Source organism: Drosophila takahashii, chromosome X, assembly GCF_030179915.1.
Source record: "Drosophila takahashii strain IR98-3 E-12201 chromosome X, DtakHiC1v2, whole genome shotgun sequence".
Taxonomy (NCBI): Eukaryota; Metazoa; Arthropoda; class Insecta; order Diptera; family Drosophilidae; genus Drosophila; species Drosophila takahashii.
In genome coordinates, this window is record NC_091683.1 from 1,697,036 (window position 1) to 1,724,665 (window position 27,630).

At 37.4% G+C, this 27,630-nt stretch overlaps 1 protein-coding gene and 1 long non-coding RNA gene across 13 annotated transcripts; one reads left to right on the plus strand and one right to left on the minus strand.

The window, feature by feature from the left end:
- Positions 1-339: 339 nt before the first annotated feature.
- On the minus strand, positions 340-27,630 carry OtopLa (Otopetrin-like a). 12 transcript variants are annotated; one of them, XM_044396246.2, is made up of 13 exons: positions 27,585-27,630; positions 26,944-27,346; positions 22,034-22,087; positions 21,576-21,782; positions 18,072-18,205; positions 9,824-10,008; positions 9,593-9,750; positions 8,680-8,791; positions 8,422-8,582; positions 7,474-7,491; positions 5,121-6,535; positions 4,215-4,575; positions 340-3,533 (listed from the first exon to the last, which is right to left on the minus strand). In XM_044396246.2, the coding sequence occupies exons 4-13, from the start codon at positions 21,723-21,725 to the stop codon at positions 3,393-3,395; spliced, it is 2,835 nt and encodes a 944-aa protein (XP_044252181.1). In that variant the 5' UTR covers positions 21,726-21,782; positions 22,034-22,087; positions 26,944-27,346; positions 27,585-27,630; the 3' UTR covers positions 340-3,392. The 12 variants fall into 12 exon arrangements, with proteins under 12 accessions (XP_044252181.1, XP_044252180.1, XP_044252184.1 ...); XM_044396245.2 differs by having other exon boundaries at positions 22,016-22,087; XM_044396249.2 differs by having other exon boundaries at positions 21,594-22,087.
- On the plus strand, positions 20,344-20,862 carry LOC138913766 (uncharacterized). Its single transcript, XR_011419605.1, has 3 exons — positions 20,344-20,529; positions 20,611-20,703; positions 20,757-20,862. It is a non-coding gene; the product is annotated as an uncharacterized lncRNA (long non-coding RNA).

The window sequence follows — 27,630 nt, forward strand, 5'->3', positions numbered from 1 at the left end:
TTTTCTTAAGGATTTTTTGTTTTTTAATGGCTCTGCATCTTAGAGTGATATTCTAATAATTCTGTTATTACTTTTTTAAAATTTGCTCAATTATTTATTAATTTAATTAACCATTTGTATTTTAAAATGAATAAAATAAATAGGTTCTGCATTTTAGAGTGGTACTCTAGCATTTCTATTATTTTTTTATTACTTTAATTGAATTTTCTTAACCATTTTTATTTGTAAATGAAGAAAATAATATAGAAGAGTTTATATTATAATTTTCCAAAAAATCTACTTTCTTTTGATTATTTCAACTCTTTTTAAACCATTTTGTGGTGAATAAAACACGCTTGATTTTTTGTTGTACATATTTAATACTAGTTTTTATTCAATTTAAAATTACTTGTATGTCATCTGTACGTTCGTTTACCATCAAATGTTTTGTTTACTTCATTTTTATGTTGTATGTATGTCAATTTTTGTATTCGTTATGCAATGAACTCAATGTATTGAGCGAATGTCAGTGTGATTCTGAACGTGTGTTTTTAGAACTGAGAAATTTTTGAATTTTGTATTTCGTTCTCGTTTATCATATCTTAAATGCGACAATGATTAAAAAATGGCTTACAATTTTTGGTTTTTGTGGCGTTTTCGTTCGCACATCCATAATTTATAATATTCATTCCTCGAATCGTTTTCATCCACTTTAATTCGTTTGTAATTGTTGTTTAGTTGATGCGGTTATGGAAAATGTATTTGAATTGCATGTAAATTTCGCTTTTTTTCTTGTATATATATTTTTATCAGTTATTGAAATTGTCTATATACTTACGAGCATATAAATTGTTCATGTTGTATTTGGTTTTCTGTTTTCTTGGGATTTAGCAGCTGCTTTTGGTGTTGATCTCTTTTGTTCTTGTGCGTTAAGTTTCTGTCTGAATATTTTAACGTTAATCGAATTCGAATTCCCAACTCTTTTTTACTTTCGCCGCTTTCCCAAAAATGTTTTCAGTGTTTTTTGTTTTTTTTTTGTCTGGCTTAGATACAGATACATAATTCCATTATGTAAATTCTCACTTATAATTATACAACTTAGTTGAAACATTTAATAAATATTTCTTTCTGCTCACTTTTTTTCTGTTCGGTTGTACGGCGTAAAATATGATTCAATCTTACGTTTAACTAAATGTTAAGGAAAAAAACAATTCTTTTTTAAATTTATATTTATATATATATATGTATAGTTAAATATATATATATATATGTATGTATGTGACTTATGAAGCGTATGCATTCAAGTAAAATGTCTAAGAGCCTACGCAAGTACAAGTTTCAAACTGAATTTAATTCGCAAACGTTTGGATATATGATTCACCGAATACTGAATACTGAATACTCGATACTGAATACTGAATACCCAGATCCATGAGTGATCGATCGTGTGAGTGACTGAGTGTGTGTGTGCTGAGCTACTTTAATGGTTTGTTCGATTTTTCGACTTGGCTTACCTATGCTTTTGCTACCACATTACATTTGATTGGATTACGAGTATTGTATACGTATTCTTCTTGAACTGCTTGAACCAGCGTCTACAGTTAACATGCATTATATATATGTAGACTTGAAGACTGGATTATGATTACAGATTATAATCGGATTCGCAATTTATCGATTTATCGCCTTTCGGTAACGTCTTTGTCTTTATCTTCTTTGGTCTTTGGCAAACTGATGCTTTCTGACTTAGATTGCAGCTGTAATTGGGATGAGGTTTTTGATTTTCGGGTTAATAGGGGTAGAGGAACTTGGGTTCGGGATTCGGGATCCGAGTGGGACAGGTCGTTAGCTGCCCCGATCTCTTGTCTTGCGCATCGTCTCCTTGTATAAAACGTTGAAATACTTTGAATTTGGTGGGTTAGTATACATATATTTATAGATATACGTGGCATATATATCTTTCAAAATGTTCGTTTCGTTTTTTTTTTTTAACATTGCTGTAAACAAATTGATGCTTGTCAATGGTTTCTCCCTTCTCTTCCTGTCACTCCACTTGATTTCTCCATTTCGCTTTATCTAAAAATGTTCATTCATAAATGCGGGGATTCACTTGGAAAGATTTTGTTCGTTTGGTTCACAAGTTCTCTGATTTCTTTCTTCGAGTGTAGCTTAAGAATGTCTTGGTTTATCCGATTCTTTGCTATAACATACATACATATATTATTATGTTTACGTTAATTATGTTTTTTTTTAACATCACTACTAATAATCAAAAAATGGACATTTATAAACTTTTATATAATGTATATTAAAAATTGTTTGTTTTTTTTTTTTTTTGTATTTTTGGCCATTAAATGCCACAATTTTCTTAGTTTTCTCTTGATTTTTTTTGTCGTATTTTATGTTTTTCTTTTATGGTGTTTCGGGGAATTTGTTTTTACAATTGGCCATGAAGTTGTCTTATCGCCATTGTTTCTAAATTCTTACAAAAGTTGCGTCGACTCAGTGAGTGAAGTGTGAAGCTGAGAATAAAATAACAAAAGAGGTTAAGTGATTAAATCAAGTCGAGAGAACAAAACGGAAATAAAATTAAATAATACCAGTAAATCAAATAAATTCATCACAGTTTGTTGTTGTTTCGGCTGTTACTGTTTATTGGTTGTTTTGCGGAAAAGTCAGATCAAATTTATTAAGAAAGTCCTTTCGTTTCCGTTTCCTGTGGCCGCGTTCTTCATGGCATTGCTTTTTGTGTCCCTGTTTTGTGTTTTAGTTCGTGTTCATTCATGTTCGCTTTTCCCGGGATTCTTGACTTTTCACAGTCGCGAAAAAATACGCGAAAAGTAAACAACCTTTTTTGTTTTTTGGTTTATAGTAATTTCAATCTTATTTGTTATGTGAATTTTTTAATCGATTTCTTTTTGGTTTCTGTTTCTGCCGAAGCGGATAAGGGTTAAACAATTAAGAAATTAATATTAATTTGAATTCATCGATTTAGTAACAAGATATTGCAGTGTGTTAAACTAAACTAAAACTAAAATTAAATACGTAACTCAGATTAAAAACGTGTGCCGTGGTTTTCCTTCGGGTAAACTGTAAACGCTATGACTTAGTTCTTAAGTTCTTAAGTCCTCCACGAGTTAACAAAGTAAAAAAGGAAAGCAGGGCAAAATCAACAAATCGGTTCGTTCGTTTCGTTTCTCATTTCGTTTCGCTTTGCTTTGGTTGTCAAACAAAAAAATAATAATCATATCTGCATTAATGTATAATATGTATATTATATGTAGTACGCATATATGTTTTTAATACGTAATTAGAAACTAACTCTTCACTTGATTTCTATTTGCGTTCTGGGCTCGCTACATTTTGGTTTGGTGCATTTTTTCATAACTCCCACATCGGCCTATATAGACATCTTACTCCAGGCGTGCCTTGTAGGTGGTCTTCCAGATCTCGGCGAGTGTCACGGCGCTGTGGAATCGATGGAATATGCACAGGGGCAGTGTGATGCGCTGGATGATCGACCAGGGCACAAAGCCGTAGAACTCCAGCTGAACCTGTGACGGGTATAGTGTATAGTATGGTTAAAAGGGCTAACGACTTTGGCAAAGTGAATAATTCGGGGGTGAAACATCAATCGCATGCAAGACAAGGCGTTTTTTGTAAAAATATATAGGTACATTTCTTTTTGTAAAACTAAAGTTTATTAAAAAGAAGATACCAGTACTAAAAATAATTTGAAAAATTCACCAACACAACACAGAAAAATAAATGACATAATAAAAATAATTATTTGCATATTAAATTCAAAGATTCATATATTTTAAAATTAAATAAAAAAAAAAATTTTTATAATAAATATATTTAATTGTATGGCCTTTTTTAAAAATAGAAAATAAAAGATACAATGTTAGTCATATTTACTTTACTTTATTTAAAAAAAAAAGAGTTTCATATTAAAATTAAAGTTTAACATAATGGATGAAAAATATAGCTAAAAATATTTCAATTTAATACGAAATCTTAGAATTTACTACAATTACAAACTATTTTTAATTAAAAAAAAAAGAAACTTTGGAAGGCCAGGTCTTAATTTCACATATTTATTATCATAAACTTAAAAACCCCAAACCCAAAAGCATGCAAAACACACAAGGAAATATCCATTAAACAATCGAATAACGAGTAGAGAACGAGAACGTTAATCGTCTTACTTTAACTCAGTCTCGCTTACGTACATATCTACTTACAGGATTGGCGAATACTTTTTGAGCTTCGAATGTGTAGATGGCGAACATGGCCACGTTGCAGATGAGAAGGAAGGTGACTATCTGGCGGCCCGGCTTGCTGCGATCGTGCTCCGGCAGGTGGACGCGGCGGCGGGACACATCGGCGATGAAGAGCAGCTGCAGGATCACCTGGAAGACGGCCACGCCCCCGGTGGTCGTCACCAGCAGGCTCGGCTCGCTCTCCAGGACCTTCAGGCTGCCGGCGATGATGCTGAACACCGAGTAGGTGAACAGGCCAAAGGCCGATATGCGCAGCAATATGTCGTTCAGGTTCGACTGCTCCTCGCAGCGGAACTTCAGGTTCTTGACCCTTTTCAAAAAGAAATTAATAGTTTGGTTAGATGGAATATTAAAGGGAATTTATGGGGACTGCACAGAGGAAATATTAGCTGAGAAAATAAAAGTAAAATATCGTTAATTTTGATCGTATTCTCTTCTACTCTGGGATATAATTTATTTATTTTTATTTCAGAATTTCGAATTAAATCTAACAAAAATCGGACAAAATATATAGCTGCCAAAGAAGGATAAAAAAATGAATATCAAAATTATGCAAAAACAGCTCAAATTTGGTTCGTAACATATACGCATGTAAATTTGAATTTAAGATATTTTTAAGTAATTTTGAGATTAATTTCGATATATTTAATAACGATATTTTCGATATTTTTAAATAATGTTGATAATATCGATGTTTTTGGGGGAAAAGATAATGCTCACAAAATAAAACGTAAGAAAGCATCGATGTTTCCGATAAACATTGATGTTTGAAAAATATCGAAAATATCGATAATGTCGTTTTGAACTTTGTGAACTCTGTGCAGTCGCCGCCACATCATCATGCTACGTCCAAACCTGATAAATCCAACTATAATGGCCAGTATGGCAAAGGCCATCAGAATGCAGTGGCTGGCGTCGGCGAGGTAAATGGCCAACAGCGAGAACTGCTGATGGCGCACCAAGACGAAGAAGAGTATCAGGCAGATGAGCGCTCCGACCAGCAGCAGGAGCCCAAAGAACAGGCCCTTCGACGAGCCGACGCAGTCAACGCGTCCGGATCGCTGCTGCTGCGCCATGGCCACCGCCCTGCGCGATAGCATCACCTCCAGCCGGTGCTCCAAGTCCTCATCGTTCATCCTGCCGGGATAGCGACCGATATGCTTCCACATGACATACAAAACCACCGCCCCGATCAGCGAGTATTCGATAATAAATGGATACAGATACGGCGCCGAATCGTAGACAATGGTGCCCATTATATCGATCCTTCCGCAGGCGGTGGAGTTGAGTGTGCCGATATTGGAGGACAGGGCCGCCGGGTAGATATTGTCCAGGCTCTCCAAATTCTCGAAGCTAACCAGCCCGGTGACCTCTTCGTGGCCCAGATCCGAATACGTTTGGAAGCTATTCTCCATGGGTCCCTGCTGGCCGAACAGGTTGTTCATTATGCTGGCCGAGCCTTCGGTGCTGCTTGCCGGGCTCAAGGTGCTGGACAGGAAGGAATCCATAAAGGATCCCGAACCGGAAACGGAAGTAGGCGTAACAGCGGAACCGAACCCATCGACTGGCGCCAGGCTCGGCGGATTAGCGCTGGATGATAGAAGGCGCTGCAGGCCGCTGCTGGTCTCGAGATTATTATTCGTGGCAGTGGTGGTGCTAAATGGACTGAAGGTGGTGGTGGTGGTGGTGGTGCTCGATGATGGGTCAATGGTACTGGTGGTGGTCGAAGGTGAGATGGTGGTGCTACTGGTGGTGGTGGTGCCACTGCCGCCCGCCGCCGTGGTCGCCGCTGTGGTGGCGCTGGTGATAAACTTCTTCAACTTGCGGGCCATAGTAGTGCTGTGCCATTGGTAGTTCGGAGTGGTAAACGGAGCCCTCGTCGTCGTCGAGGTGGTGCTACTAGTGCTGGTTAGATCACCACCCATTCCCAGACTCTTGGAAATACCATCCACTGTATTGCGAACCAGCTTCGACAGCACATTGTCGCTTTTGTACACATCCTTGGGCAGAATGTCCTCGCCGTCGAGAACCTCGAACTCGCTATTGGGTCCCGCATGAGTTCTCAGCACAGTGCCAGCATGACGCAGGGCATGCTGCCGTATCGAATGGGCAATGGAGGAGGCTCCCGCCTCCGGTTCGTTCTTCTGGTGATAGATCGTAATCTCGAGCAGCGATTCCTTGACCAGCGTGCGAATCCACACGCATATGTTGGTGGCCACCACGTGCATCAGGCCAAAGCGGGCGATCACCTTGAAGCGGTGGATGTTCAGCTGGAGGTGCCAAGTCCAAGGTCCAACGAAATCCGGAATCCAAAAGATAGTTATAAAGAGAAATAGAGAGAAAGGATGCGCAGGACGCTTGAGTACTACGGAGAGTTTCACGGCGGTCATGTCGAGATTACATTAATTATAGATCAGATATCATAGATTAGATGGCGGGCAAAACTCAGTTCGTAGTTCGGGAACTGCAAGCCACTGACCCTGAAGAGAGGTTCTTCAAAAAACTCTAAGAGACCTGTACTATCCAAAAAAAAAATTTTTTTTTAACAAAAATAATAATGGTGGTCTAATCTAATTTCCTATCTTCTCTGTTGATAATAAATTTTGAATAAATCCATCAGTGCTCCTAGAAATCTGTACTATACAAATCTATTTTTTTTTAATTTTTTTTTTTTTATAAAATTTTAAATTTTTGCTGATCTAATTGGTTTTTCTTCTTCTCTCTTGGTAATAAATTTTCAAAAAATCTACCTGTGTTTTTAGAGGCCTGTACTGTCCAAATCCAACGAAATTGTTTCCTTTCTTTATTAATTTTTTTTTCTTCTTTGTTGACAATAAATAAATTCTACAATCGGACTTTATATTTTACAACAAAAAGCTTTACAACTCCCATTTCTAGTTTGAAGAACCTCTTTACAGTGGCAGTGGGGCGAAACAAAAACCAAACGTCCGCAAAGGGGAACCCTTAAATATATAGTAACTTGTTTAGATATCGAAAAAGATTATCATATCGTATAATATATCATATAAAGTATTTATATACATATATATATATAGAACAGACATAGGTGGTTTAGGTATGCAGTTAGGTGATCAAAATGAGCATTTGGTTGGAGGCAGATGTACAGGTACAGGTACAGTAGTTACAGGTACAGGTAGAGTTAGAGGTAGTGAGTAGAATAGAGTAGAAAATGAGTTGCATATCGTACCTGAAATGGCGGCCTAGTCTGCGATCGCGCGAATGGGGCGGAGTTGTGGGATTATGTACACAAAAATGGTTCATTAAATAACTACGTAGCAAAATTTCGAAATTTTTGTTTTTAAAGAATGGATATGGATATGAATATGAATATGCATTGGTTGAATTGATGGATAGTTTGCATGAATGTTTAAATGGATGTTTTGAATGAGCTGTGAGCTGGCTGATGATGGTGGGTGTTCTTTTTTCTTTTTTTTTAAAGGTCAAAATGCGTGTGGTGCTGAGGATTTGAACTCTGTGTCAGTGGGTTCAGTGAGTTCACAGAAAAAGAAACAAAATAAAGGATCTATACTAAAGGTAAGCGGTCGGTCAATTTGATCTCCTTTCGCGATGATTTCAAGATCAATTTGATCTTCATTCGCAATGATATTAAGATCAATTTGACACCACTATATAGCATAGCATAAGTTGTCTGTTGTCTGTGGCTTTTCCAATGTTCGTTTTGAATTGAGATTGATATTGAGATTGAGAGAAGCAAGCGAGTGATATGGCAGATGATGTGATCAGCGATGGATGCAATTGCAAATGCAGATATGCGGATGGATGAAAACTGAACTCAAAACTGCCAATTAGCACGCCAAATATTATATATTCGTGGTGAGATTTGGATTGAGCTGGAGATAGATGAAGGTAAAAATAAACCGAAACCGGAACCGCGACCTGACTTTAAATGCCGCGACCTAACTTTGGATAACTAACCTCGCCGGGGTTTCTTGAGGAGGATTTGGGTTGGTTTCGTGTACTTATTGTTGGTTTAACATTTAACATACGAGTATAGAATAGCCGTAGATAATAGCAGTAGGTAGTAGGTAGTAGTAGTAGTAGTAGGTAGTAGTCATACGCTTACAGTGTTCTTTAGTTTTAGTTTTAGTTTCAGATTCTTGACCTTTCCACTTACCCGGGCATTCATGAATATGAAATACATCTGCATGAAGGTGAATATCATTTGGAGCAGTGGGTTTACGCCGATCAGAATGTGATGGCATGGCGAATCGAAGGGTATTTCGAAGAACGATCCAAACTCCAGGCCAATATAAATCATGGCGCCCAATCCGAAAGCTGTGTGTGGATAAGAATGTAATCGAATGGCATTAGTTATCTGTTATCTGGTTAGATAATTTCCTTTTGGAATCTAGAATCTGAAATCCGCACTCACCAATGGCTCCTACGCGCAGAAAAAAGCTACCGTGCGTCAGGTCACTATGGGTTGTCTTGCGCTTGCGCACATTCTTTGGGGTGACGGCCACCTCGGCATCCACGGGTGCTTCCTAAATAAATGCGAATGGACGATGGAGAGATCGGGCGATCAAGAGAGATAATACATGTGGGGGAAATCTCACGGCCCTCCGGGGAGGGGACTAATTGATGCGACCTTAGCACTTGGCCCCTAATTAGCTTAAAGCTTGACAAGGTGGATTACTCAATTGGCAAGTGGGTCATGGAAAATGCAGGCAGGTGATTAGACACGTTAAATTAGAGCTTGAACAATATATCGATGTTTTCGATATTTATCTAATATTGTGTTGATAATATCGATGTAAAATTTTAATTATAATAAAACATCGATGTTAGAAACATCGAAAAAAAATCGATTGTGTCGCGTAATTATCGATATGTTCGATATTTTCACAATATTGTGTTGAAAATATCGATGTAAAATTTTAAAAATTATGTCAGAAAAAACATTGATTTTTGAAACATATTAAATGTATCGGGAATGTCGATATTTTTCAAGCTTTGGGCGAGATGCCCATTTAGATATTGCAATTGAAACCTAGTTTATGTTAAGGCAGTGGGATTATTAAGAATATTATCTATAATGCAAGTTTTACATAGCAAACGGTTGTATTATAAGTATTTTAGGTAAGGCTCATAGCAAACCCGAAACATGGCCAGTGTGTGCTTATAATATAGAGGAAACAGAACAGATTCCTTATAAGTTTTACATTTATATATTTATATTTTGGGAAATTGTAATCGTATGTACAGTGGAACCTTGTGATCTTTATGATATTAAACATGATATTTAAGTCTAGAAAAGGTTGGACTGTTCTTCTTGAATTATTTACCTGATATGCGGCGCCCTTGGCTGCCTTGCCCGAGTCCTTAGAGCCCTTCGCATCCTTCGAATCGGCCGGATCGGCATTTTTGGCTTTCTTCGACTTCTTCTCCTTGGGTTGGGGTTTCGGTTTGCTGCCACCATTGCCGCCATTGCAGCAAGAGCTCTCTGTGTATGATTAAAATTAAAGAGAAATTAAATGAATAAAATATAAATATAATTAAATAGAAGTACCACTCACCCTGCAGCAGGAAACAGAAGACGTAAAGGAGGAAGAGTATGCTGACGCCGTAGAGATATGTGAAGAATGTCTCGTAGTAGAGAACCGGCAGTCGGTGGGTGGTTACATCGCTGATTACGTATGCAATGCAGACGACGATCAGTAGGATCGCGTACACCAGACTGGTCACGATGAACAGCGATGTCCTGCGAAAGGGGAAGGTCTCAGATTACTCTACTTGTTTAATTTAATTTAATTTTATTTTCATATGTACAGGAGTTTGAACTCTGGGTGCGCGTATATACGTGGTGGTGGTGTATTATTGCGTGCGGGTAGTGTGTCAAGATCTGGCCAAAAACCTGGCCCTAACTCCCCTGAGTTGACCCACTGTCCCGCTTTTTAGTGTGTGCTGCTAATTTTCCTCTTTTTCACTGTTAGTCTAGTGTTTTGTGTGTGTGTGTGCGAGAGTGTGAGAAAGTGTTTCACATGCAACTAAAACTCAAGTGCATTCTCACTTGACAACTCAAGTAGATAACCGCCCTGAATTAACCCCCATTTGATGTTTGATTAGCCACAGACTAGTAGTACAGTGGGCTCTATATATTCACTCAGCGTTAACTTGCGAGATTTTTTAAGATCAAGTCATCATTTTGATATGAACAAAGATTATACATCATTTGTTGAAAAACAAATACTACATTTGGTATTTTAAAGTAGTATATTTTGAATTCTTATGAAATACCTGATATGATAAAATTTCTAAATAACCTTGAATCATAAATTTTAGATTAATCATATCATGTTGATATGTAATGTGGTAGAATTGATTATTATGTATTGTTTCGTAAAATCTCATTCAAAAGTCGAAAAAAATGACGAAATTCAGTACTATTTTTGAAAACCGCGCAATTTCAAAGCATTTTTATCCCACTGTCGCTCCCAAAGTATTTTGTGACCCAGTTAGTTGCAGCTCTTAATACACAACCTCCTTTTCCCACCCACCCCACTCAAAAGCATCCATTTGCATGTGTATCTGAGCTCTAAGCTGCATCAAATCCGACGATTGCATTGTATAACGTGTATTTATAACGAGTATTTGAACAGAATTCCTTTAATTATGCATGACATCAAAGCTGATTTTGCCTGCCTTCAATAAAACTTTATATTCTATTCTATAAAAATGATTTAATGGATTGTCTAAATTGTTTTATATCTTGAACCCACCCTATTTCATATAATAATAAGTGAACCCATTAAAGGTGTGAAAGGAATATCAACAGAGGAATTTAGCGAACGGAGTTTTTGGGACTTGTTGTTTGGGGTAGGTCGTGGTTTTCGCATGTCACATTACCATAGTTCGATGGGTCCCGTTATTGGATTTGTTTCATATGTACCCTGTACCGTTATTTTCGCTGGCATAAAACTGAACTTATTTGGATTTGGCTTGAATGTGTAGCAAACCCTATAAGATTTGATGTAAATTAGGTATACGTAATATCCAAATTATGTGGTTTTTAATGCATTTTGAGGGTTTTGGCGGCGGAGTTCAGGGGTTTCAGGGGTTAAGGGTGCAATACAACAAAAATGAGAATCTTTTTGGGAGACCTCGATGAGGGAGTGAGATAAATGGCGCCCTACAGATTGGATTGCACTTTTGCTTATATAATATATTCATGTACTATGTGTACTATATAGGTACTACTACCGTACATTACTGGCTTATATACAAAGTGTGCGGGTGCGATGGGTTAACTCTGTGTTTGTTTTTTTTGTGGTGAAACTGTTATACACAGGAATTAGCTAATTACTAATTGGAGAACGGCCTTGATAGTGAGACTTAAATGCCTAGCAAGTCCTTTTATAGAGGCTCTTAAATTGGGGTGTTGATAGGTTAATATAAGGGGGATATAATGAGATTTGCAGGCAGAACTGTTTCCTAATTTTTTATATTTTATATCATAACAGAAAGTAAGTAATTAATTCAAAAAGAATGCTTCCGGATTTAGGATCTAAGATTTTTGTATTCTTTCAGGATTAACTTCTGGTTTATCAGTTTCAACCCTTATCAGTTTGTATCTTGGAACTCGTAGTCCCCCCCAATTTCCTCCCTAAATTTTTCGCACCTCTGCAGCGGCTGCGGCATGACATTCTTGAGCTCCATCTCCTTGTTGGCCGCGTTGTTCTTCTCGGCGCTGTCTGTGCTGCCGGCGGTATGCGAGCGGGACACCGGCAGCGTGGCCATGTTGTCACCGCCCTCGACGTCGACGGTAGCGACCTTCACTTCACCGCCGCCCATTGCCTCTGTTTCCGTTTCGGTCTCCGTTGTGCTGGCTTTTTAACGACGATCTTCGATTTCCGATCTTTATCGATAGGCGATAGGATTTGTTGGTCCTTCGCGGCGGCGACTTGTTTGTTCTTGTTTCCTTAATTGCACAGTTCACAGCTCTTAACTCTAAATGAAGCAATTTGCGCAGGGTTTATTTTCTATTTTGGAATGCAACAGAAGAGCTATTGTTTGACTTCCCTATATACAACATAGGAAAGGACTCTCTCCCTCACTCTCTCTTCCCCTCTCTCTCTATCTATCTCTCTCTTTTAGGAGCCTTGTGGATCGCATTTGAAATGCATTTGACAAATGGGCAAATGAGGCGTGGCTATTATTTTTTTTTTTTAAGCGGACTGCATCCCGGACAGGAGCGACCCAGTGACCTCTCTCTCTCTTTTCGGCATATTTCGGAGGGTTGAAAATTCGCATTCCGGAGGGGAAACTGTGTGGAAAGTGTATCCTGTGGAGCTGTGCGCTGGTGTGTATGCATTGGATTGGAATTGTACTATCTCTCTACATTGGGGAGTCCTCAGGTTCTTAAGAGGCTGTTTCTTCTGCCAGTATCCCTCTATCTCTATCCCTCACTTGGCTGTGTGTATAATAAGCTGCTTAACTTGTGTATGTGTGTGTGTATTGCCCGGTGCCATTAAAAGTCAATTTTTTTTTTGGATTTTTGGAGGCCTGACCAAATTTAGTAACTGTAGTTAGCGGAAAATCACAAGCTTTATATGGTATATAGTCTATAAACTCCATTGCAAATTGCTTCACTTAAACCCAGTAATTTCTCGGTTTAAAGCTCGGCTTAAGATTTCACAGTTAAATTCACAGTTTTTAATTTCACGGTTTTATCTTATCAACGAATCACTAGAAAAATCACTTTTCAAGTGGAAACTTTAAAAAAAAACGGTTTCAGTTGAAAGTTTTGGGATTTTTCATTGAGAACTTTTTGAAACTTCCAACTGATTGAAGGACTTTTGCTTTTGGAGGACTTCGGTGGCTACCTGGCGAACGATTCGCTCGACACGTCCAAGACCCTTTACTATCCAACTACAACTGAAACTGAAACGGGCCCTGGCAGGATAAATCCAGCATCCAGCAGCCGCCCTCAATCTGCGCCGAATCTCTCTTTAGTCCCTCCTCTCCATCTCTGTCTCTCACTCGCAGGATGCTCTCTGGGTGTGCAGGGGAAAAATATCCTTTGAGTATGCCAGAAAGTAGGACACAATTCGGTGCGCGTATTTTATAGGCGACTTTTGCTCTTGTTGCTCTCAGTTCTGCTGGGTTATATTCGTATTGTGTGTAGGGTCGTGTCGGGAGGACTGACATTCCGCCTTGATTGAAATGTTAACTAACAGCTCATCTACTTATCAACTTCTTTCCTACATTTCATATCTTTCATATATTTATTAGATATTATATAATAGCATTTATTATTTTATTATGATTTATTCACTAATTTTTTTGCAATAAAACGTCTGTTTTGATAGCATTTCCCTATTACTTGTGTTTCTCCCAAGTTCTATTTTTTTCCCCGCTGAATTCCGGTCTTTGGACCTGTCCAAAAAGATATCTTTTAATTGAGTTTTGCATCAGGAAGCGGAGATTCTTTGTTTTAGCCGCAAACTCAATGTAAATGGGTCACTTAAGAGGGGGGTGCTGCCAAATGTCAATCAGCGGGTGTATGCCAATATGCAGACTGCACCCGGAAAAAGGGGGTGGTTTCTCGTGCCAAAGGAGGCGGATGGATGGAGCAGATGGAATCAAAAATAGGGAATTGAAGAACAGAATCCAACACAGAGCCGTCAGTCATCAAGAAGCAACAGCACAGAACTCAATTACCCACGGCGTTCGGCATGCCTCTACTGATTTTACTACTATCATCTGATGGTTTTTATACCCCTTACTCGTAGAGCAAAAGGGTATATTAAATTCGTTGGAAATTACATTTGTAACTGATAGAAGGAAGTGTTACCGACCCCATATAGTATATATATTCTTGTCCGTTTTTCTGTCCGTCCGTTAGAATGCTAAAACTTGGAAAGCATAAAGACTCTGGCAATTCATATTTTTTAAATCGTAAATTTATTAAGAAGCTATGAGAAAATTCTGTAATGAAAAAATTCTGTAACCGCCGCTAGGTGGAGCATTTAATCTTGCACTTCCTTTAGCTGAGAAACGGGTATCTAATGGTCGATAGTGTTTTCTTGTTCAATTTATAGGGGCACGACGTGCTATAACCACCCAACCGTCAAAACCACTCCACCGGCAACCGATTTGGCACAGTAGATTGTTTTTTATGGATCCTAAATAAAATGTGGGTATGCCCCTTAATATTATATTGGTTCTTAGGTTGATTTTGTGGAATTTTTAGTTTTAAAGGAGATATTAATAAAAAATTTGGTTTAAAAATGTTTTTTAAAAATATATACAACTAAAATTGATCAAATTGAATGTGATCCCCGTGCGTATGGGCGAAGCACACCTGGTTTAAAATACATGTTTGAGTGTAGTAGCTGATTTTCAGATCCGGATCCGGATTCCCTCATTCCTCTTACTAAACTTATTCCCTAATCTTTCTTCTCTTTAGTTCATTAGAGCCCTTCTTAGACGCGATTTCCCTTCCAACTCCCTGTCCTGTATTTTTTGATAGCTAATCCGGCTCGAGGGCCCATTGTGCGCAGTGGCAGAGCTTTACGGTAAAAGCCGAAGTCGTCGTCAAGCTGTCTGCTTCATTCTTCGCCGTCGTTCGTCCTGCTTTACCGTTAAACGTTTACCGTAACTTCAGCGCTGGCTGCCTTTTGTGCCTGCAGTTCGCAAAACCATTGCCGCATTCTGTTTTGGTTGCCCATTCGCCGACAGAGTCCCTTCGCTTCGCTTCGCCCCATCCCTTCGAATTCCCAACTACCGAAAACCCCAGCCATTGAACGTCGAGTGCAGAGTGCGACAAGGGGTTGCAGTCGTCCAGAAGAGTGGCGGTATTAAAAAATCGTGAGTGCACACTGTGAGAAAAGGGGTATTATATTTGGAAATATATTTTTTTTACATTTTTTTATTTAAATTGATTTTGATTGAGTGTTTTGCAGGGAATACAACCTTCTTGAAAGTGTTCTTTATTTAATTATTTAAATAGGTAATAATTGGAAGAATGTTAGTAGCCCTTTGGACAATTTGTTACCTCAAATAAAAAAAAGAATGTTAGAAATGTACATTTATTGTATCTATTTTTCCAGTGTAAAACAACAAAATTTAAGGATTTGCGACGCAGCTCGCTAACTGCGTCGTAGTTGCATAGAGAGGCATAAAAGCTGGAAAGTGGCGGACAGACAGGCATCAGGGGGTTAAAGGCGGAAGGTGATGGGGCGCGCAAGAAGGGGGTTCGAATCGAATCGCCGGCAGCCGCACCCTGATCACAGTTAGTCGAAGACGTGTGACCCAAATGCGTAGAAAAATGCGATATAAATATTATTATAACAGCGCAATCTAAAAAAATATTGCAACTTTAATCTATACTTTTTTTGACTTGTAAGTTACGTAAAAAACACGTCTAAATCTCTGACTTGTTGTTCCTTCTAATTGAAATCAATCCCCGAGGGAGTCTATTATTATCGTGGCCTCTACCCTGCAGCCCTTGGAAATCAAAGAAGGGTTGCATTTTGGCCTTGTGCCCGCTTTTGCCTAATTATACTTTTAGCCACCCCTCATCAAAGCAGCAGCAGATGAGGTCTTTATTTTAAAACAAAGTTATGGGGGGTGAACACTGAGATCCTTGGGCCTACCACAAAAAACAACGTGCCTAATCGGGTGATAATGGATTTGCCACAAATAGATGATGGGCGTTTTCAACAAATAGATTGAGAGCGCCAGCCAAATCAATATTAAAAACTCTAAAAGTAGGAAAACTCTGGCATGCGCTGGATACACGGTGAAAAATTTTGAGTTTCGTTATATTATTATAGATTTTTGTTTTATGAAATACTTTCTAATGGAACCCGCCAATAGTTAACCAGCTTTACCCTTTTCCCGAACTGCAGTTCGAGTGCAAGTCGAGGACCATGTTTCTCAAGTGAGGCTGACAACCCTGGCCAAATGCCAAGCATCGATAGTTGCGCCGTCGTCTGTTCAAGTCAACGCCGCTCTCCTTTGCGCCCATTGTGACATCCTATTGTTGTGCGAATTGCACAAGCTCACGAATGTAAGTCATTCGTACAATGACACTTTGGGTCCCACAGGTTTCCCCGAGATGAAGATGGGTGGTATGGGTAGGGATGCCATAGGGTACTAGTACTCGTTTGCAGAAAAGATAAATTATATAATGATTTGCTTTTGCATTTAAGAGGAAGTAGGCCTACACAGAGAGAATTGAGCAATTACTTTACACTCAAAATTTGTACTCTTTATTAAGTTTTTTTATATGAAGTATTATATTATATGAAGTACTCAAAATCAAAAACCTTACTTAGAAAACATCATTTTACTCGATTAATTCTCTTTGGACATCCCTTTTAATTAGAGCTTGAAAAAATATCGACAGTTTGCTATTTCTCGATAGTTTATTAATGTTTTCCCATCAAAACATCGATATTATCGATTCGATATTGTCAAAATATCGAAAATATCGACATTTTTATTATATCTATATTTTAATAGATATATCCAGTTTAACAAGACGCTAACACAGATCTCGTTGGCATGCATCGCTGACAGTAGTTCATGTCGCAGCCAGCCGAGTGGAATGCCTAGTCGGTTTGTCAAGTTGCATAATTTGTTTGCAACTTCAAACCACCCATCACCCAACACCCAGCACCACCCATCTCACCCACTGGCAGCAGCATTGTGTTACGCGATTTCGGATGACTCGCTGCCTACTTATTTGTTTTATGTCCCGACCGAAGAAGAAACATACTCGTACTCGGCATAAAAAACGATGCCACACACAACATCGGAAATGTAAGGCAATGTGCCTGGCGTGGCGTCCAGTTCATTGACATTATAATCCACGGGATGCCAAAAGATAGTGCAAATAGTAAAACAAAAAATAATAATAAAAGAGCCATAAAGATACAAAGAAAGGGCTGAATGAAATTCGGGCTGAGACAGCTTTTTGGCTCCTGTTTGTGTGCGGATTTTGCACTTGGCGAAAAAATCTTTCAATTCCTTGTAGCCTAAATTCTATTTCTCTTAGTTAGTATTAAAATTCTGTCAAACTTTGTTGTTTGTTTATAAAAATTATTTTTAAGAACGATTCATCTTTATTTTTGAGAACAACTTTATATTTAGTAAAAGTTTGCAAATAATCCGATGTCTAAATAATTAGCATTATGCAAAACAAAGTGTATATTAGTTTTTTCGAGGGATTTTTCCAGGTTAGTATCCTTAGATGTACAAGGTGTTTTTGTCTGATTGCTACTGCTTGAAAAAGCCATGTCAAAATGCAGGTGATAGAATAGATCAACTACTTTCCACAGAGAAAACTAGCTAACATTCCTAGGTTAGTAGGAAAATAAGGATAGGGGCTCTACTTTTAATTGTATTTCTAATGATATATTTATGAGTATTGAAAGAGTAAAGATAGGATCGGTGTTTTGAAATAGATGTCTTATACATAGCAAATCTGACCTTTGCTGTGGGCGCGTGAGAACCGCAGGATGTTTGCCGCTGTAACGGGTTCTAACTGATTAAATTGTAAACGATTCACAGATTTAGGGGGGTTTCTACTAAGGATCTATCGAAAAAAAATATTCCTCAAAGAGTGAAAAAATCGAAAAGGGACTATCGCTGGCACATTTTAAAGATGTTTAACATTTTTTCAAGGTGATAATATTGCAGGATAGGGAATGCGAGACACAAATTCAGTTAAGACAAAGACACACAGAGTGGGTGCTGGCTTATAAATGGTATGGTGGTTCAGGACTTTTTTGTAATGCAACCATGGAACACACTTACTTGGCATTTTTCGGTCGTCGGGCGTCGATCGGAAAGTCATCGTCGAAATCCAAATTGAAGTCCTCGCCGAGATCGTGAGGCACTAGTGGAGTGCGCTGGTGTGCAGGACTCGTGTGATAGCCATCGCCCTGCAGCTGTCGTAGGATCGATAACATATATAGTTAGTTTATTCTCGTTGCCAAATGGTTCAGGTGCTTACGACAATAAATTGGAATTTCATAGTTATAATACAAAATGTACAAGGTATACATACATATACACAAAGTTATTTAAAAATAGTTTGCCACAGAAATTTGAAAATGTTTTATAGATTAGATTATTTACAAGTCAGGAAATCTCGTTTTTAGAGGAGTTAGTATGTTTAAAGATTAATTCGTAACAATGTTGTTTATTTATTTCTGTGGCATTGCAACTTTTAAAAACAAATAAAATATATTTCTCGATCCATTCACATGCGTTTCGAAATTAAGACGTTAGTTAATTCAATCAATTCAATCAATTCCAATTTATTGCAAATTAAATTACTCATAATTGTTTTTTTTGCTCTCTTTTTGTTGTAATTTTCGTTTCGAGGAACATAAGAAAAGGGCGAATCGGTTACTCGTGCAAGGATTTTTGGTTGGTTAAAGCTTTTGGATCCATTTCAAATTCATGGCTAAGAAGAAAAATCTTTAAAAGTAAATTATTTATCTGTCACGCACCAACAACACACACACTGCTTAAAAACGGATGGGTTTAAATATTCATATGCAATATACAGGTTTTTTGATTTGAGTTTTATACCCTTGCAGAGTCTTTTATGATTTCAGTCAGATGTTTTACATTAAGGTTATGTATTCTTGATCATCATCATTGGACGAGGAAGGATGTGTAATGTCAAAATTTTTTTGGGAACAATCTGCAAGGGTATATGAGTTTCATACACACATATGTATGGACATTAATTTTTTTGTGAATGAAAGCTCAAGTGTCTTTTTGTAATGGGTAATCATGATTCATGAAATTATCATTGGTTTTAATGAGAAATATTTCAGTGTTGTAAAATAAATAAATATAAAATTTTGGATAATATTATAATTGTTAACATAGAAAGATAATAGAGGTACCTATTGTATAAAGTGGTCGGCATTAGTTAAAAAAGTATTGGCCAGTAAGAACATACCCTAATCGTTGTCATATTATGTTTATAAAACTACATTCCACTCTTCTTAAGCTTAACAAATGTCCTCATTTGGATTTCGAGAAAAAAGTTCTTGTGGTCTTATAGCAAAAAACCGATCGTCATTCCGAAGGAGCAGACCAGGAGCACCCCTGTACAATTCCACTTAATGAGTATAGTACAGTTAGATGATCACATTTACGGCGTTGTATTTGTATTTCGCGTTTGAGGCGTCTTAAAGGTGGGCCACTCTGACCCGCTGTGCCAGCAACATTTTACATAGATTTAATCAAAACGAAATAACGAAAAATTAAATATATTTTAGTTTTTTCGTAAATATACAAACACAGTAATGTACATTTAAAAATTCGCTTACCTTTTTACACGATCGCGAATCACCGAGCCAACAAAATCGTCGTTGTTTGGAATTTCGATGCTGCTGACTTCCCATCCTAGGGCGTACCAACGGGCCATTCAAAACTGCATAGACGTGGCATGCTTTTCTTTATTAAATTTATATAGTGTATCTCAAATCGGGCTTTATTTTTGGCTTTTTCACTATGTAAATGTCGATCGGCAAAAGGACGCCATGAACTATCGATTGTTCATGCCGGCGTTGCCACTCCATCCGCTTTCTAACTTTTAAAGTTAGTCAACTGTTGCGCCCAATAGCCTTTTACCACTGTTGCGATTTTTTACAAATGTGAAACTCCGATTCCCACAAAACGCATCAACTTTACGATAACAGCAGCTCATCAAAACATAAGCAATGGGGGTTTAATTTATACAATACAAGAAAGGAAGCTAGTTATCGTTTCTATAGAAGCTATTTGGTATAAAAGTTAGATCTTTGATTGAAAAATTTTAGTTTACTTGCTTGCAAGTAGGTAAAGTTAAAAGTCCTTGTATATCGGACTTTTATTTCAAGAAGGATTCAAAAGAATATGAAGTGGATGCGTTCTGTGAATATGGGGGGTTTCACATTGGTTAAGAATAGCAGCAGTGGAAAAAGGCTATCGGGCGCAACAGCGGACCAACTATAAGCGGCAGGAGTGGCAACGCCGCCATGAACAATCGATAGTTCATGGCGTCCTTTTGCCGATCGACATTTACGTAGTGAAAAAGCCAAAAATAAAGCCCGATTTGAGCTAAACTATATAAATTTAATAAAGAAGAGCAGGCCACGTCTACGCAGTTTTGAATGGGCCGTTGGTGCGCCCTAGGATGGGAAGTCAGCAGCATCGAAATTCCAAACTACGACGTTTTCTTTGACTCGGTGATTCGCGATCGTGTAAAAAGGTAAGCGAACTTTAAAATGTACATTCGTGTGTTTGTATATTTACGAAAAAACTAAAATATATATAACCTTTCGTTATTTAGTTGTAATTAAATCTATGTAGAATGCAGTTGACACAGCGGGTCATAGTGTCCCAACTTTAAGACGCCTCCAACGCGAAATACAAATACAACCCTGTAAATGTGATCATCTAACTGTACTAGACTCATTATTAACTGGACATTTATAGGGGTGCTCCAGGTCTGCCTCTTAGCCAGCCTCACAGGCCCTGCATCCTTCGGATTAACGCTCGGTTCAGAGCTATATGACCCCAAGATCTTTGTTCTCGAGATCCAAAAAAAGGACATTTGTACAGCTCAAGAAGAGTCGTTCTTGGCAAACAAGGAACAACCCATACAATCATACACCAAAAGCGGTGAGTGGAATCCAGTTTTATAAACATAATATGACAACGATTAGGCTATGTACTTATTGGCCAATACTTATTGTACTGATGCCGAATATGTACCTCTATTATCTTCCTATGTTAACAATGGCCATATTCTCTAACATTTTCTAACTCGGTCTTCTGCTTAAAAAAGTTTAATCTTTCACCGAGCTTTCCTAAAGGAAAATTTTTAGAAAATTTATTACTATCACAAAAATATATTAATTTTCTACACAAGATTTGTCGTCACAAAATTCTGTTTGTATTTGACCCTTTTTCTACACGATATTAAAAATGTTTAAGCGTCCCGAGCGACAATATAGAATTGTCCAAATAGTATATATATCGATTATTTTATTATATTTTGCATTAAGAAGCAAATTAATGAGTTAAATGAAGATGATAATATATATTGAAAAAGTGGATCATATTTTGGGTGATCTCAGATCGCAGAAAATATAAAATTTTAACATTGTAGTATAGTGAGTTTAATGATGGTTGCGTGTGTGTACTGTGATTGATACGATTTGAACGTGGTTAGATGACGGTATTAGATATTAGATATTGTATATGAGTTTCAAGAGGGACAATCCTTGTAGCGAGTATATCGAAGGCCCCTACCTTGACCACAGTGCCGACCTGGTTGGATTCGGATGCCGATTGGCGGTTGTCGAGCAGATTGGCCCGCTCCATGTTCTCCAGTTGAAGTGTCTCCCGTGGCTGGTCCAGTAATCTTTCGCGCATCTCATGAATGTAGGGACACCGCTGCATTCCTTGCTCCTCTCTCTCTCTCTTCCGACCCTTCTCTGCTCCTCTGCTCTTCCCTATCTATCAGATAAATATATATGTATATATGCTAAAGTGTAGACACTATCTACGGGAGTTTCAAAATGCAGCAGTTCTAGCTTTTTACGATATAATCAATCCAATACATATATTTGGATCTATTGCCTTGCCATTCGTAATATATATCCGGCCGTAAATGCGGGTTTATATACTATGTTTATGCTTGTAAGCTAGTATAAAGTACTTAGGGAGGTAATCGCTACGGTTTGCTCAACTTGATAAATCAGTCATACGGTTTGCAGCAGCAGTTGAAGGTTTAAGACTTTTGGTTGCGCAGATTGGTCGTTCTGAAATGAAAGAAAAAGTATAAAGTTGAGAGTTTTAAATCAAGATAAATAGTTTTTCCTACTACAGAAAGGGGATCTATTGAATTAGTGGTCTCTATGAGTTTATATTGAAAGTTTATAACGCAATACGAGCACAGATTTGGTTTTTCAACACGCACGGCGAAAAGAAAATAAACAATTTTGAATATTGTTGTGCAGCATGCAATTGCCACCCACTCATTCCCCTTTTTTCGGATATAAAATGTATAGTGTTGGCAAAATAAAAATAGCAAAAATGTATTCTTACTCAAAATTAAATATAATCATATAAATTAAATATTAATATACTTAATGAAAATAAAATATCAGAATATTTTTCATAGGTATCAATAACTAGAGCTCAATATTATTTTAATATATTTCATAATCGAAATTCAACTGATCAACACTATTTCAGTTTTTTTGGCAGGCAGCCAAACGAAAAGTGTGGCAAATAGTCAGAGCGATTTATGCAGCGGCTTTTGTGCTCGTGACTCTGAATCTCGATCTGGATCTGGATGTGGATCCATAATAATAAATTTGTATATACAGCAGTTTGCTCTCGAGCAGCCACCCTCATCAATCTGCCAAGATATGTTTGGCACATATCCATCAGCATCAGAATTTGATGGCCGGAGATGAAGAGTCATAAAGATTGTGCCATTTTTTCTTCTGGAACATCCACTTGTTGCTCTGAATTCAATGGTGAAGGTATGTTTTTTTTTTGTATTCCAAGAGCATTAAATTTTGATGGTCTTAATTGAAAATATTTGTTTGGAATTTGGCAAGAAATCATAAAATCTGAACTATTTTGTATGTGCTTCGGTCCATTTGAGTATGTATATTTAGTTTGTGTGTATGGATTTTGCAAACTGGCATTATTGTGTATTCAAATATTCAATGAAAATCATCGGGTCTTATTTTAGATAATATTTAAAATTCAGAGATCGATATAAAGAAGGAAAATGCAAGAAAATTAGGTATTCTATTTACAAATCCTATGTCGATATAGTAAACGTAATAATATATGATTTAACATTTTTAAAAAATTTTTAAAATGAAGAACAACATTGTAGCGAATTGTACATTAAATTGTATAATCAAAAGCACAGTAATAACATCAAACTCTTATTTGCCATTACGATGATCTTCATCTGGAGAATAATGGAGAATCATTTCCTTTTCCGGCCCGAAAAAAAAATAGAAAAAGTTGAAGCAACGCCGATGGTCGCAAAAGGCATTCTAGTCACAATGTTGCTGTCGTTTTTTCTAGTTTTCCAGTTTTCTGTAATTCTGTAGTTTTTCCATGCTTTTTCCATGGCCATTTGCCCGCCAGAAATGTCGCATGTTCCCTCGTTCGGCTCGCAGCGAACATCAAGCAGCCACCAACACAGTGTCGCAAATTGAAATCTTGGCTAATACCATTAACATTCGATGGCTAACACTCACGGAAAACTGAGAGACTGGCGCAAAAACTAGACCAATGCTGTTAATTGCAAGCTCTCTTATTTTGGCTCTGGGCAGCATTATTGCCAACAATCGAATCGAAACGCTAACTTGACCCGAATGTAGATCTAGATCTAGATGTACAGATGGATACTTGAATTGGAAAACGTTTTCGAAAGATATTATACTTTTTATACCCGTTATTGGTAGAGTAAAAGGAATTTAAAAAAACCTGGCGCCTACATCTTTACAGATTTTGTAAAAGTTTGTATGCCATTTTGTTGTGCTTATTAATACCTATTGAAATGTTACAGAAAATTTTTAAATCGGACAATCCATTAAAAAGTTATGAGCAAAAAATGAAATGGCCACTAGGTGGAGCCAGTAGCTTTGGCTTTAGCTGAGTAAATTGTAAAGTACTTGACTATAGCGCTCTCTCTTGAAATATATTATTTTGACTTATTTTATATTTATGCATATTTTTATTGTATTTTTTTTAACTCAACAATTTATACTGCAAGCTTATAAAATAGTATCGAAACTTCTTCGGGTTTCTCCATTTGTCAATCAAGCGGCTAACAAGGTTTTCCCTTTTTAAGATCTAAGATCCCAGAGGTCTTGCAGCCATCGAACGGGAAATATGAGTGCGCCCAACTGTCTGGTTTTCGTTGTAAACAAACTGTGCCACTTGAATTGGATTGGGAGATCATTGTTGCAGCTACTTTATGACAGTGTCCGATGACAGATTGCACACAAATGACAGCCGACTGCGCCACCCTGAACCACCACCCATTTGCGGCCCCACCCACCCACACAGAAGCTCTGTGGATCGCCGCCAGGGGAGGCAAAAACAAAACAAAAGGAAACACACCACAGAAAAAAGATAAAAAACTGCAGTACGTAGAGGAAAAGTTGATCTATGCAGATCTGTGGATGATTTTGAGAGACGGCGCCCACATGGAGAACCGGATATGCAATTGTATACCGAAAAGAAAGAAACTAAAGAATCGGAATCGAAATGGAAATGGAAAGGGAAATGGAAATAGAAATAAAAACGGCAAAAGGGGCAGACGAATGAAAATGGGCATGAAAATGGCTATGGAAATGGAAATGAGCATGAGAACTGTCGGCAGATGGATGCAATACGTGAAAATAGGGTGACCTTATAAACAAACCGCGTCTGCAGTCGCCAGTTAGCCAGAGTTCACTCAGAGAAATGCTTGTAAAGTATGGGTATTTAATTTCGAGGGCTTTGTCGAGCTAATTTGTATAATCAGCTCAATGTAATAGATTATTTTAACGCTAATACGATTTCAACTATTTCTGAGATTTCAAAAAGGTCTTTATAAATTAAGTTTTTGATTTTTTTTCGAAAGGTTTCTAATGAAAAATGTTTCCGATATTTGCTAATTTATAATTGTAAATATTTTACATATAATTAGTTGAAATATATAGATAAGATCGTTATTTTTCCCGTTATTTCTGAGATTTCAAAAGGTGTTAGTATAAATGGTTCCGAATATATGGAAATCATAATATAATTATTTTGAAATTATTATACACAGTATTTCAGAAACAGGGCTTTCATTTAGGCTTTGGCTGCGTGCTCACAGTGGGTTGCTTTTCGGCTGGGTGGACAGATCGGTGGGTGGTGCGTGGTTCTTTTCGTTCGTCTCTGATTCACCCACCCAGTCACCCAGTTGTCCATCCCCCGAGGTCATCGGCTCATTAGTTAATATTGTATATGCTGACGCACGATGCACGATACACCGTTTGCCGTATGCAGAATATGCACTCCGCTTTGCTTTTGCTTTGGTTCCTGCTTATATTCATATTTCAGGCTTTCCAGTAGCCACCACCACCGCTGAGGAAGAACCACCCACTCGCAGAAGCACCCAACCCACCGAATGGCCAACTAACCACCGTTAGAAATCGCGTGTCGCGGTTTCAACCCCCGTAAGTGTTTTTCCTCGTTGATTTGGAATCGATGCGAATCGATGACAAACAATCGGTGTGATCTTTAATCATAGAAAATCGTAGAAAAAAGAAAATGTTGTTTAAATTCATTCCATAACAATGATTCACTTTTGAACTTGACACTTTCATTTGGGTTCAGTGATTCACATGATCTAATCGATGTTATAAAATTCAAGATTCACGAGTAAAACTGAGTCAAATCATATTAGCAATTCTTAATAGAAGTTGGTAAATACAGAATAAAATAATTATTAAATCCAGGGGTTGGGGTTTTGGTTGCATACTTTTTGAATACATTTCGCTTTCCATTTTACCCCAAGTGGATCATTAAATTCGACTGATGTAATAAATAATATATATGATATAATAATAGTACGATCGGTTGGGATTATAGCACTGTAGACTGTAGACTGTCACCCAATTCCAAGGGACTGATTCTTCTGCTTCTTCCGGCAGATCAGATCCGCCCTATTAAAGCTCGTTTTATGTTTGTGCGGTTGGTTTTCTCTCTCTTGTCCGCGCCTCTTGTGCAATTAAGATTTCCATTTGGCCCAGCACTTTTATGGGTTTACTTGGACGAAGGTAGCGCAAAACCGAAAAAGGAAATCCCCAATCCCCCGCGACACCGAAGCGATTTCAATGTCTTTCTAATGGAAGACCAAGAAATGTGTCTGTAACCCGAGAAGGGCAGAAAGGCAGTTTGATTGCTTTCGAGTGAGCGGAGTGGGGATCAAAGAGCCTAATGTTAGAAAAACCGAGAAAACCTGTATGGTTCATGTACTATATTTTAAAGAAATTGTATATGTACCGCAATTTCTCTAAAAATCTTGTTATTATTAAACAAAAATTATAACGATTTATGTAGAGAACGGTTTTTTGGACCGAAAAGTTTTTAGATTATTAAGAGTTGCGATCTGAGATGTCATATAGATTCTCTAAAATAGATTCGTATTAAATCCAAAAGCACGATTCAAAAATTAAAAGGATTAATGTAATCCATGTGTTTTTCACACAGAAAAGTTTTTAAATTAGCAAGATTAACTAATCTTTAGATTAATATAATAAACATAATATTAATGTGGTCTAATATGAGTATCGATCCTTATAACTACTAAGTTAGGATATTCCTCTTGAAATGATGTCATATGAAAGAGATTATCTTAATTTAACAAGATAATAAAGAATATGAGTAGCGATCTGAGAAATCAAATAAAAAATCTTTATAAGAACTAAGTTAGGACATTCCTCTTGAAATTATGTCATATAAAAGAGATTATCTTTATAAAGCAAATTAAAATAATATATATATGGATTAATTTGAGAAATCGAATAAGAAATCTTTATGTGTACTAAGGACATTCCTCTTGAAATGATGTCACATGAAAGGGGTTATCTTGATTCAACACTTGACTTACTTTTTTGGGGTTATATCCTGCCGTTCAGATCATATGTGTGTGCTTTTGGGGTCGCTTCCTCTTGCTTCTTTCTATTTCGCTTCTCTTTTCTACTTTCTTTTGGCGTTGTCCTGTTGTTTTTGTTTTGCTTCCGCTCGAGAAGAAGAACAAGATGTTTTGGCGTGGAGAGGGGGTCGTGGTTTTGCGCGCGTTTTTGTTTTATTATTTCGGTTTTGTTTCGGGTTGATTTAGGCTATTATTGTCCTGCGTTGTGGGCCAAAATACGAAATACAAAAGGACATGGACACACGCACACACGCACAACACACACAAAATGGACGACGACGCACTTTCTGTTTTTATTCGTTATTCGGTAGTTTTGCTGATTTAATTTTTAGTTATTTCCCAGCACTTTTGTCTCTCACTGCACACTTACAAAAACAAAGCAAATAATATGTAAGCGAGCTATTAGAACAACAAAAATAATAGCAATAGCTGAGATACAATAATTACAAAGTTAGTGCCTTTTGAAAGTACTAACTAAGTGGGAGAAAATTCAATCGCTTTTAGGTTTTAATTATTTCTATTAATATTATTTGTATTTGTATTTCTATTGCTATTACTTCTGTTATTTATTTATTTATTTATTATTTTTTCGGCACCGGTCTGAGAAGAGACAACTTGTCTTCCATCACTCGCAAAAGTTCG

Coding starts and splice junctions, on each gene's coding strand:
- OtopLa (XM_044396246.2), bottom strand. CDS start 21,725: ATGCAGCGGTGTCCCTACATTCATGAGATGCGCGAAAGATTACTGGAC. Junction 4,576..5,120: donor ATTATAGTTGGATTTATCAG/GTTTGGACGTAG, acceptor CTTTTTGAAAAG/GGTCAAGAACCTGAAGTTCC. Junction 3,534..4,214: donor CCAATCCTGTAAGTAGATAT/GTACGTAAGCGA, acceptor TACCCGTCACAG/GTTCAGCTGGAGTTCTACGG.